The 13,591-nt window shown below is 36.2% G+C and overlaps 1 protein-coding gene across 3 annotated transcripts in view; it reads right to left on the bottom strand.

The window, feature by feature from the left end:
• Positions 1-5,977: 5,977 nt before the first annotated feature.
• The window catches only part of tcf7 (transcription factor 7), a 55,301-nt gene continuing 47,687 nt past the window's right edge, over positions 5,978-13,591 (bottom strand). Inside the window, exons 9-11 of one of the 3 annotated variants that reach the window (XM_063011130.1) lie at positions 12,947-12,995; positions 8,459-8,531; positions 5,978-6,464 (exon numbers count right to left, since the gene is read on the bottom strand). In XM_063011130.1, the coding sequence (XP_062867200.1) occupies positions 6,179-6,464; positions 8,459-8,531; positions 12,947-12,995 (408 nt within the window). In that variant the 3' untranslated portion in view covers positions 5,978-6,178. Of the gene's footprint in view, positions 6,488-8,458; positions 8,532-12,946; positions 12,996-13,591 lie in introns of all 3 variants that reach the window. The other 2 variants (XM_063011132.1, XM_063011131.1) reach the window with 2 other exon arrangements.

Genomic DNA, 13,591 nt, shown 5'->3' with positions numbered 1-13,591 from the left:
CATAGACAATTGCCTTCAGATGACCCCAAAGATAAAAGTCTAAGGGGGTCAGATCGGGAGACCTTGGGGGCCATTCAACTGGCCCACGACGACCAATCCACTTTCCAGGAAACTGTTCATCTAGGAATGCTCGGACCTGACACCCATAATGTGGTGGTGCACCATCTTGCTGGAAAAACTTAGGGAACGTGCCAGCTTCAGTGCATAAAGAGGGAAACACATCATCATGTAGCAATTTCAAATATCCAGTGGCCTTGAGGTTTCCATTGTTGAAGAATGGCCCCACTATCTTTGTACCCCATATACCACACCATACCATAATTTTTTGTGTTCCAACAGTCTTGGAGGGATCTATCCAATGTGGGTTAGTGTCAGACCAATAGCGGTGGTTTTGTTTGTTAACTTCACCATTCACATAAAAGTTTGCCTCATCACTGAACAAAATGTTCTGTGTAAACTGAGGGTCCTGTTCCAATTTTTGTTTTGCCCATTCTGCAAATTCAGTGCGCCGATATGGGTCATCCTCGTTAAGATGCTGCAGCAGCTGGAGTTTGTAAGGGTGCCATTTGTGAGTAGCTAATATCCGCCGAAGGGATGTTCGACTGATGCCACTCTCCAGTGACATGCGGCGAGTGCTACGCTGTGGGCTCTTGCTGAATGAAGCTAGGACAGCCACTGATGTTTCTTCATTAGTGACAGTTTTCATGCGTCCACATTTTGGCAAATCCAACACTGAACCAGTTTCATGAAACTTGGCAAGCAGTTTGCTAACTGTAGCATGGGAGATGGGTGGTCTCGTAGGGTGTCTTGCATTGAAATCTGCTGCAATGAACCGGGTACTGCGTTCACCAGACATCAACACAATTTCTATCCGCTCCTCACGTGTTAACCTCTGTGACATGTCAATGGCTGTAAACAAAGAGAAGCTTGTAAATAACTCATGAAATAATAAAGTTACGTTAAAACCAAGCACACCATTGTTTTTCTTGTGAAATTCTCAATAAGTTTGATGTCACATGACCCTCTTCCCATTGAAAAAACTAAAGTTGGATCCAAAATGGCCGACTTCAAAATGGCCACCATGGTCACCACCCATCTTGAAAAGTTTCCCCCCTCCCATATACTAATGTGCCACAAACAGGAAGTTAATATCACCAACCATTTCCATTTTATTTAGGTGTATCCATATAAATGGCCCACCCTGTACAAACTCTATTTCAAATCTGCTTCATTGATTCTGGCTGCCACCAAATGTGCTAGTTACTGTCTCACTGCTCGTCAGCTGAAGTACTGATTTGTCAGAACAAAAGGGGATGTTCTATTTAGGTTATTAAATTTAACAAGGGAATAGGCTAAATTTAAAGCTGAATTAAAAGGTGTTAGCACTTTTACATGTTACATGGTGTGAGGTCTTGGACAGAAGGTGAAGACTTGTTTTTGACAGGAAAATTATGAAGGGTGCACTAATCTAAAAGGATATCATGACATGAGATAAAACAATACTATTCTTAAATTCTTACAGCTGTTAGCTTTTTTCATTTGATCTCTTAATAAATTTAGAACATGCATTCACAGCAAACATCACACACAAAATCAATTGACTTTAATATATTAAAAATGAATATTCCATCAATTGAAAAGTAAATATCAGAATGCCACTTATATAAAACAAAAACAAACAAAACATTTTCATCGACAGTGGATAGCTTCTACCTCAGTCAATTATGTGAATAAGTAGTCATTAAATGTAGCACAAAAGCTGCTTTAATCTACAATTAATGAACTCTATTATAAACTAAAAATGTATGTACATTTCCATTTGTTAGGAGACTTAACTCACTGAATGAATACTGGCTGACACGCATACACAGCAAAAATTAAGAATCATTTTGTCCTAATCTTAGGACAAAATCGTTTTAATAGAAAAGTAATTTAAATATATAAAAAATAAGACAACCATACATTTTTTCAAGACATGAATGAAGTACAATTTTTTCAGAGAATTTTTTGTTTCTATAAAAACAAAGGTTGCTAATTAAGCCAAAAGACCTTAACACCTTAAATTACAAGTGAAAATGTTAAAAATAAGAAGAAGAAGAAGAAATTGACTTTGCTATTAGAAATGCCCCTGTAAATGCTGCCTCTTGCCAGCTAGCTAAACTTTTATTAGCTTGCAGGTAAAATCAGTGGAATGTAAGCACCTGACTAATATACAGTGCTGTGAAAAACGTATGTAACCCAACTGCGCTTGAGCTTAGGTCACAAACTGAAGAACTGACACTCTCCTTCAGTATTTACTGGCAAAGAACAGTATTCATGGGTCCATTAATTACGACAAGTGTTCCAGATGCAGCAAAAGCAAAGCAACCCCAGACCATCATACTACCGTACAGACCATAGGCAGGGCATACCTGTATTTTTCTTTCAAGAAAATTATTTAAAAAAATTATTTAACTTTTTTTTTTTTTTCATAATATGAAAAAATGCTTTTTGTATTTACTTGGTTTATCTTTGGCTATTATTAAAATTAGTTTGATGACCTGAAACATAATTGTGACAAATATGAAACAACAGAAAAAAAAATTAGGAAGGGCCAAATACTTTCTCACAGCACTGTAATCATATTCCCAGCAGTTTATCAAACAGTTGTCAGTCATTTCAAAATAAATTAACAAGTGTACACTTCTAGTTTTCACAGAAATGCTTAATGTAAAACTGAACATCCACCATTATGGCTGCCTTTTAAAGCATATTTATTAATTTATTTATTTACTTCTTTCACTGGGTTCAGAGCTTACCCATAAAAAAAACCCTGGACAGGTGCCACCTTTTTGCAGGGCAACCACTCTAGCTAATAAACTAGCACACAGAAAAATTGTTTGTAACTTTTTGTACAGTTACAAGGGAAATGACTGTAAAACATTTGGAATTAACTGGATGTAAAACATGGTTAAGAAAATCATGCTTTCATGTTTAGGGCCTAAATTTCTTCACCATTGTGCAAGTCTGAAAAGCAAATGAAGGAGACATTAATTTAAATAAAGCGTTAATAGCTATTAAATGTTTTGTAATCTAATCACTAGCTTAGGCAGTACTGGTGGTTTTTGTTATCTGAATGGACATGTTACAGTGCCTATAGAAAATCTTATTACCCCCTTTAAAATAGTAACTTTTGGTCTCCGTCTGAAATCAGTGGTAGCTCAGTGGTTAAGGTACTGGACTAGTAAACAGAAGGTTGCCGGTTCAAGCCCCGCCACCACCAAGTTGCCACTGTTGGGTCCCTGAGCAAGGCCCTTAACCCTCAATTGCTCATTGTGTTCCGCTCATTGTGTAAGTCGCTTTGGATAAAAAAGCGTCTGCTAAATGCTGAAAATGTAAATGTAAATCAAAACTGCTTTATTCATACTTTTTTAAATTATATTTTTTATTTATGAAATTTATTTAAATGTAACTTATGTAATTTATTTTCATAATATAATAGGCAAATGCAAGGATTTTCGAGGGTATGATGATTTTCTGTAGGCTCTGTATTTTTTTTAGTACATCCTAAACATCTTTTTCAGGTTTTAGGAGGTGGTAGGAAGCCAGACGACCTTAGGAAACACATACACATAAAAACATACCAAACTCCTTACAGACAGTGACTTAAGGTCACCAGGACCTGATTGCTGTGCACCACCTTTATTAGCCACTGTACTGGCCTGGATGAAGATAATTTAATATTCAATATTTTCAAATGTGCATTTCAAAGGCTATTTTTTTCTTGTAAATTGTAGGTAACCTCACCACAAAACAATCCATGCAGCAAACTGATAAGTCACTTGTAGATACATAAAACATTTTAACCGGCTTCTCTTGTAGGTACAATTAACACTACCAAGTCAGTGTTCAGCAGCTATGTGAATACATATATATATATATATATATATATATATATATATATATATATATATATATATATATATATATATACCCATTCCAAAAAATTTGAATATCATGGAAAAGTTGATTTATTTCCATTATTCCATTCCAAGAGTTAAACTTTCATAGATTATAGATTCAGGGCCCACAATTTAAACGATTTCAAGTATTTATTTGTTTATTTTTACATAATTTGGGCTTCCAGCTCATAAAACCCACGAAAACAGGATTTCAAAAAATTAGAATACTGTGGAGAAATCAGCCCAAATTTTGCAGGGCATGAATGTTTTAAACTGAGTGTGACACACTAATCACCTACTAAACTCAAAGCACCTGCACAGGTTTCCCCAGGTGTCATTAAATTGCTTCAGTTTGGTTCAATTGTCTCAGTTCGGTTCAATATGGGGAAGACTGCAGACCTAACAACTGGCCAGAAGACCATCACTGATACCCTGCATAGGATGGGTAAGCCACAAAAGTTCATAGCTAAGGAGGCTGGTTGTTCACAGAGTGCTGTGTCCAAGCATATCAATGGAAAGTCTAGTGGAAGGACAAAATGTGGCAGGAGAAGATGCACCAGCAAAAGAGATGACCGTGGGCTTCAGCGGATTATCAAAAAGAGAAGATTCAAGAATCTGGCAGAGATCCAGAAAGAGTGGAATGAGGCAGGAGTCACAGCTTCAAAAACCACCACATTCAGACGCATCCGGGAGATGGGCTACAACTGTCGGGTTCCTCGGGTCAAGCCACTTCTGAACCTGAGCCAACGTAGGAAGCGTCTCAACTGGGCCAAGGAGAAGAAGGGCTGGACCGTTGGCCAGTGGTCCAAGGTCCTCTTTTCCGATGAAAGTAAAGTGTGCCTTTCATTCGGGAATCAAGGTCCAAGGGTTTGGAGGAAGACGGGTGAGGAACAGAACCCAAACTGCTTGAGGTGAAATATGAAATATCCACAGTCAGTCATGATTTGGGGTGCAATGTCTGGTGCAGGTGTTGGTAAACTCTGCTTGGTAAACTCTGCTTTCTTAAATCCAAGGTCTACCAGAATGTTTTAGAGGACTTCATGATTCCTTCTGCTGAGGATCTGTATGGAGATGCAGATTTCATCTTCCAGCAGGACCTGGCCCCTGCCCATGCCGCCAGAAGCACCAAAGCCTGGTTTGATGCCCATGCCATCACAGTGCTTGACTGGCCAGCCAACTCGCCGGACCTAAACCCCATTGACAATCTATGGGGTATTCTCAAGAGGAAAATGAGGGCCACCAGACCCAACAACAAAGAAGAGCTGACAGCAAGCATCAAGGAAATCTGGGCTTCCATAACTCCCAGACAATGCCACAGGCTGATTGCCTCAATGCCACGTCGCATCAAGGCAGTGATTAAAGCAAAGGGATTCCCAACCAAGTATTGAAGATTGACATATCGTTTTGAAAGTACCATATTTTGATTGATTTGATGTGATTCTAATTTCTTTTTTTTCTGCAAAAACTGAGAAGTAGTTTGGGCTGATTTCTCCACAGTATTCAAATTTTTTGAAATCCTGTTTTCAGGGGTTTTATGAGATGGAAGCCCAAATTATGTAAAAATAAACAAATAAATACTTGAAATCGTTTAAATTGTGGGCCCTGAATCTATAATCTATGAAAGTTTAACTCTTGGAATGGAATTATGGAAATTAATCAACTTTTCCATGATATTCAAATTTTTTGGAATGGGTCTGTATATATATACACACACACACACACACATATGGGTAACAGGCCAAGAGCTAGTGGCTAAGAAACTTGCAATCATTTTAAGATTTACATCAGTAAATCTTACAAATTAACTCAAATAACACTTTTAAATAAAATGTACAGTATGTTTCAAGGAGAAAAAAATCCTTATGCACTCCAAAACTCATAAAGCCATATAATAAAGATCTGCTTTTACAGAGTTAAAATCTATTTAAAAACCATGTTTTACAATTAGGGATACTTTCAGGAAAAAAACACAACATTTTACAGCTTTAACTTTTACTAATAAGGCAGTAGTGGTGTGATGAAGCATCTTCCCAAGATTAAAAAAATAAAAATCTATTTTCCTTACTTTTAAAAAAGCAGTAAAGCACACACACACACACACATACACACACACACACACACACACACACTATAGAGGCTATAGAGACTGCAATACTTGTCATCTGCTTTTTGGCCTTGGTTATGCAAACATGCATTAAGTTCATAATTTCATAATGGTCAATAAAACCTCTGATAAATTAAATTATGCTGGTTTCGATTTTTATATCACTTGGGGTGCCATGCTGTGGAATTGTTCTTGATGTTTTAACTGTCCTGACTTTGCTAAGGTCCAAATTTGTTCTGGTCTGTGAATGAAGATTGTAGACTGATACTGTTGGAGAAGGGGAGAAGCAGTGTAAAGGAGAGGTGGGATGTGTTGTGTGATGTACAGGGGGTAATGGTGAATCTACAGGACTTCCATCGGAAGAATGGGGACTGGCGCACTTTCCTCCTTGAAAGTAGCGAATGCACTTCTTTTTTCTCCTAGGAACAGTCAAGAGAGTTATCTGTGAATAAAGCGTGGATGTAAAATGTCACAAATATGTACAATATGTACATTATGTACAATACAACATTAAACATTGGTTTAAAAAACATTAAGGGGAAGCAATGTACTTTTTGACCACTGGGTGGGACTGTAGACAACTGTAGGATAACGTGGGTTCCCATAAATTGTTTATCATATGCGCTTGGCCTGCATTCCACTGTACTTGAATTTCTGTAAAAAACACAGACCTTGAACTTAGAAATTTAAAGCGGAATTGAGAGGTCTGTGTTGGGCAAAATTTTATTTTATACACAAACTTATTCTTTACAGTGCTATGCTAAGAAATATGCAATTGTTACAGTTTGATGTTTAATCAGCATTTAGTGCAGAATCAGCCAGTGTCCCCTAAATTACCAAGCAGACAGATTTACATTCGGTGTAAAAATTGAAAGCTAGACAAATGTGATTTGTACCACTACAGTGGCCCTAAATTGCAAAACAAACTGACAGGACAATAAAACTAAATATTGAATAGATCACAAATGAACAAACTAAGAAGCAAATAAAAAAATAATAAACAAATCAGAAAATAAATGACCAAAAACAAGAAAACAAGTTACCTAATTACAAAACAGGTTATAAAAATTAAAACACAAAATAATGAAGAAAACAAAAACTTATAATCAAAACACAAACAAACCAGAAAAACAGAATAAAAAACAAAACATGAAAACTATCTAATCAGAAAACACATTACCCATTATAAACAAATTATAAATGTGTGTTTTGCTAGTTTTAATTATTAGTTTATTTGTTTCTTTGTTAATTTTCTTTGTGTTTGGGCAATGTGTTTACTGATTAGTTAGTTTTCATGTTCTTTTCTTGTTTGTTTTGTCTTTTTTGTTACTATATATCAATAAGAGATGTGACATCTGGTTTTCTTCATTCTTTTTAAATACTTATAGCAAGTTATTGTCTACATGTGTACATGCAGACCATGAAAAGTCATTTTTGCAATTGCTTGTTATTAGTAGCTGCAGATCACCATTTAATAAATAGTACAGTTACTCTCACAGTATCCACACATTACTACAGTGTTGTAAACAAGTGCTTGTTTAAGGTCATAGCATGTCAATGGGAGTCAAGTCAGGACTTCGACTTGGCCACTCCAAACTTTAATTTTGTTTCTTTTGAGCCATTCAGAGCTGGACATGCTTGTGTGCTTTGGATCATTATCCTGCTGCGTAACCCAACTGCACTTGAGCTTTATGTCACAAACTGATGAGCAAACTCTCTCCTTTTAGAGTGCAGAATTAATAGCTCAATCAATTATGACAAGTTGTCCAGGTCCTGTGGAAGCAAAGCATGCCCAGACCATCACACAGCCACCACTATGTTTAGCTCTTGCTATGATGTTCTTATGGTGGATTGGGGTTGTCTAGATGTTGTTTGGCAAATGCGAGAAAAGGCTGTGTTCTTTTTGATAAGCAGTAGTTTGAGTCTTGCAACTCACGCATGGATGCCATTTTTTGTCCCAATGCCTTTCTCATTGTGAAATCATGTACTATAACTGATGCAGTTAAGGCCTGCAGTTCATTATTTTATCTGGGTTTTTTGTGACTTCCTGGATAAGTTGATTTGTTTTTGGTCAAATATTGGTAAGAAGGGTCACCAGTGTTTGAAGTTTCCTTCATTTGTGGATAACTGCTCTCACAGTGGTTCACTGGAGTCTTAGACTTTAGAAATGGCTTTGTAACACTTTCCAAATGGAATTTCAATGGCTTTCATTTTTTACTAACACTTTTTGCGTTTGTCAAAGACAAAGAAATTCTACAAAATTCATGAGCAGATAAGTTGTTTGTCACTGACACTATAGTGTACCCCAGTATTAGTTAGAAGTATTAGTTACATGCAAAGCAGACCACAGCAGCTGGAGATAGAAAAAAAGAAAGAAAGAACAGAGTTACAATAGAAGATGAGAGGTACACACCTGCAAGGGCTGCACCAGTCCGTTTGTTGATTAAGGCCAAAGCGAGCTCGACATTTCCTAGGAGAGCCTGGGTCTGAGTGCAAGGCATGCGTGCACACATAGAAAGGAAACAGAAACAAAGGAAAATAGGAAGCCACGAAAGGGAAGAGCGCAAAGGCAGAGTCCATCAACAAATAAAGAAATGGCCAAAAAAGCCAAGTTAAGTCTATAGCAATTACCACTCTATAATGTTGAGATTCCTTCTTACAACACTTAAAAGACGTTTTAGAACTGAGGATACCAAGCAATAAATACATTTTAGGTGTTAATATTTTAGGTGTACAGGGTTGTAATTATCATATTATTCGTTTCCAAATTCTCTTACTCATTATCTATTATGGACAGGTCAGGTACCAGTACCCTCTTCCTCCACAGCCATGTCTTTGTAATGTGTGTAGCATTGTCTTACTAAAAAATGCATGGACGTCCCTGGAAATGGATGTCGTCTTTAAGGCAACATATGTTGCTCTAAAAGGTTAATGTACTTTTCTGCATTAATGCTGCCATCACAACCTTTACCAAGAGCACTGACACAACCCCATGCCATGACAGTTAGTCCATCCCAGATACTTCAAAGCCCAGAGAACCGAACATGGTTAACATAAAGTTTCTTTTTGCACAGTAAAAAAGTGGCATTTGTGATTGTAATTCCGTATTGTAGTGCTTAAAAAAGTTTGCCAAAGCAATCCACAAAACACTGTTTTTAAACAATTCAGTAATTTTCTCAAGCATATGTTAACAAACTGGAGATACATAAAGATTTAGCCTATTGTGGATACTGCTTTTGAACCAAATCATGATTACAGTCACCTGTCAACATCACCTGTTTAATATCACATCATTACACAAGTATTTTTTTTAACCATATTGCCCGTAAACTGCCTTTGTCCCAACTTTTTAACACTTTTTTTTAACTTGCTGCAGGCCTGAAATGCAGGAATGTTTGTATATTAACAAATGGAATAAAGTTGACCAAAACATAACATATCTTGGGTTCATACTGTCTACAATGAAATAAAAGTCAAAGTAAATGTAAGAAACACTGCATGTTATTTTGTTTTTTTGCATTATCTACACTGTCCCAGCTTTTTCTGAGTTGGGATTGTATATTGTGATTTTAGGTAAACTGGTCACCTTTCACCATTCTTTTATAGTTTTATTTGCCCCTTGCTGATTTCTTCTATTTTTGCATATATCATACTTTATTACTTCAGATCATCAAACAAAAATGAATATAATTATAAATTTATTTTTTTTATATATATAAAAAAATTATTTAGCACAGTCTTCATTTCAGTCTTCCTTTGGTGTTACTGCTCCTATAGGGACTGAACAGAACTGGCTGCACTGGTGCCTTGGAGACTAGGGCCCCGGTGCCCACTGTTGTTGTCAATGCTTTTGGACTGTCCCCACCAGTGCCACTGTCATCGCATTAATGAGAGTTCTGCTTTTATTGCCTGCAGAGGGTCTGCCTCCAGGTCTGCTATCAGCTTCGGCTGGCACTCCAGTCTAGTCACTATTCCAATCTTTGACCCAGTCTGACCTCTAGCCCTACTTCCGGTTTTATCGCCAATTACAGCCAACTCTCCAGTCAACTCTCCAGTCAATCTCAAATTTAGCCTTTTGGCCCGTTGCCGGTCCTGGCCGGCCCCTTAAGTGTGTCTGTGTTCTTGTTAGCATCACGCCAAGCTTTGATTTCATGTAATGTGTATCACTTATTCATTGTTCCTTGCTTCCTGATATTACAGTTGATCATATTTTTATGTCTGCAATTATGAATTAACCTTGAGTTTATTTGCATGTACTCTGACCGTTGGCATACTATGACTTATTATTTGAACAACCTAATAAATAATTTGTTGGCCCACATGGCCCTGCATGAAATAATCATTGCCCTTTAGTTATGCAACTAACCAGATTTAATTTATAAATGAATTTCATTAGTCATTAGTCTAATCAATTTAATTTGATTTAATTCAAACTAGGTTATTTAACAGGACCATTTTCAGCAATGTCAAGATAGGCTTAATGCAAATACCAGAGGTGGAAAGTAACGAATTACATTTACTCGCGTTACTGTAATTGAGTAGTTTTTTACAACCAGTAATTTTACTTTTACTTAAGTATGTTTTGTATTAAGAATTGTAATTCGCTACATTTTAAATAACATCCGTTACTGAGTAAAAAAAAAACACAAAAAAAAACAAAAAAAATCGCGTCTGGGAAACTGCTGCAGTGAATTCTGCCATGGAAAATAAACTGGTGCTAAAATAAAGGAGCTGTAATCTAGGTACAGAGTAGGGAAGGGTGATTTTAAAAGTTTTACATGTTTGGAGTTTGATGTTTCGTTATTCGATAACATAGTCTAATGTCAAAGAATGGCAAAGTTTTGTCTTACATCTTGAAGGTTTTCTTTGGGTCATTTAGTGAAAGTCACAACACTTGTAACCTTGACTTGTTTTGTTTTATGAGATTTGCAGTATGACTGGTATTTGTTGGTGATAAAAGAATCCACAATTAATGCCAACTTCAGTGGTTATACAGTTTGAAAAAGTTTTATGGGATGGTCTGTCCTAAAATGACACATTACACATCCCAAATGTTTTAAATGTTGTAACAACATGTTTTTTTCTATTTTATTTTAATTAAAAACAACTATTGTGAGATTTATATCCACTTGTCCTGTTTGCATTACACAGGAGAGACACCCCCTCCTGTTAAAGAAGTAACTAAGTAGCGTTTACTCTGAGTACATTTTAAATGAGTTACTTTTTACTTGAGTAGATTTTTAGACTAGTAATTTTACTCGTACTTAAGTAAAAATTCATTAAAGTAATAGTACTTTTACTTGAGTACAATATTTTAGTACTCTTTCCACCTCTGGCAAATACATGGTAATTTCAAAGTTTCCGGAATCCTAGCTAACCACAATAAGTTCATCATAGCCAAATAGTAATAACTTGAAATAGTGGTAAATCCTCACAGAAGTGGTCAGCCTACAAATATTCTAAGAAACATCTCATCAACAACCTATCTAGAACTTTACAAAAGATCTATAATGAACACTTAAAAAAATGCAGGTCTTACTTACATCAAACTAGGTTTATTATTACACCATTAAAAAAGTCAAAAATGGTATTCATGGAAGAGCAAGTGGTTACTAACCAACAGGAACAATCAGGATCACCTTACATTGGTTAAAATACTTTGATAAAGCTGTACTTTGATTGAGCTAATTAAAAGACATGGCTTTATAGCTGGTGTAAAGCTAAAAATAATAATAATAGTAGTGCAATGGCTCTGCTTCGGAGCCTGGGTGATATATTTCAATTAACATTTATATTGTACTGTCAAGCTAAAGTTCAATTGGGTTATGCAACACAACAACAAACATAAATCATGTGAATACAAGGTTTTGTAATGGCCCAGTCAAAAATCACTCCATTGAGATGCTATGGTTAGAACTATGGTTAGAACTATAACTAGCAATTCCTGGTTGAAAGCCCTGTAATGTGGTAAAGTTAAAGCAATTTTGAAAAGGAGATCTACAGGTCTTAGAAGTGTTTGGTTGCAGCTGGTAATGTTAAACATGTCAAGTCTGTAAATGTAAACTGCCACAATTATTGTTGCAATTAATTTGACATAGTATTTTGATGCTGCATAATGGATTTTGTAAAAGGATTTAGTGACAAATATGCAAAATAGAGGAAATCAGCAGAAGCAAATACATTTTCACAGCAGTGGTAATGCCAAAAACTGTACCAAAATTAACCATCTTGGCCTGAGTGAAAATCTGGCCAGACTGCTAATTTTAGAAGGGTTTAAGGTTGTGCCACTTTTCTTCCATTTCCAAATGCCATTGATATATTGATGCTAATGTGGCTTTAGGAATACTCAAAGCCTTAGATATTGTTTTATATCAGTGCCCTGATTTATGCCTTGCCACAAGCTGATTGTGAAGAGCCATAGACAAGTGTCTTGGTATCTTGGTATTTTTGACAATACAGTATATAACTGACAATGCATTTCTAATAATGCATTTCCTTCACAAAAAGATTTTGATTGATGTACACAGGTCTTTAGAAATTCTTAGTAGCCTTCCTCAGCTACAGTTGTTTTAAGATCCAACTGAAATGCACTTTATTGTTCAAATTCTCAGATACTTTTAAGAATCCCAGACTTAACTTTTTCTTTATGTTACTTTTTTCTTTATGAGTACCAGCCCGGGTCCTCTACAATGCACACTTCACCTCCACACCTCCACAATTATTTAGACTACCTGATATTTGGAGAAGTATTTAGCCCAGAGGTTCACATTTTCCAGTCTGGTCTGTAAATAAGTAAAGTCCTCACCAAATACATGTAAAGCTATGTTTAGACATTTTGTGAGTAATTCAAATGATTTACAAACCACCCTGTATAGATATAAAAATGTTAACATTTATGTACCTGTAGAAGAATCTTGCTGCTTTTCCTTTTTTCTCCTCTTCTTTTTGCCCTGTGGGAATAAATACACAACAAAGCTGTTTTAATAAATAACACTTGTATGAGAGAACTGTAAAAAAGATATCAACTACAGTTAACTACACCTGTAATCCTACATTCAGACCAGCAGCTAAGTGACAGATTGCAAGGTTTAGGATTATTGTTCTACTGAAAGATCCAATTGTCACCCTTTTTGTGTCTACTTGGCAGACAGATTTTGATTTGAAATGTCCTGGTACTTCATGGAGTTCATGACACCATGTACCCGAACAACATTTTCTGCTAATTTTCCAAGACTGATCCATTGGGGACTTTTTGCCTCTCCTATCATCCTCTGTACTTTGCATGGGGGCAAAACAAACTTGGTTCCTCGTTCAGGCAAGCTTGTCACAGTACCAGCCTTGTTTATTATTGCTGTAAATATAGGCATTTTCGGGTAGGTGTTCTGTTTTATAGCCATTCACCGACTTATGAGGGTCAACACATTTTTCTTTCTTTGCCATACAAATGCTCTTTTGACTGAGTGGGCACAAATTCCCACAGACATACTTCAAAGATATACACACAAAGAAAAACAAAAAATTACTGTATATATGTACAATTTCTGGT

The sequence above is a fragment of the Trichomycterus rosablanca genome, chromosome 16, assembly GCF_030014385.1.
Source record: "Trichomycterus rosablanca isolate fTriRos1 chromosome 16, fTriRos1.hap1, whole genome shotgun sequence".
NCBI classification, from domain to species: domain Eukaryota; kingdom Metazoa; phylum Chordata; class Actinopteri; order Siluriformes; family Trichomycteridae; genus Trichomycterus; species Trichomycterus rosablanca.
This window is presented reverse-complemented; position numbering and strand designations above follow the sequence as displayed.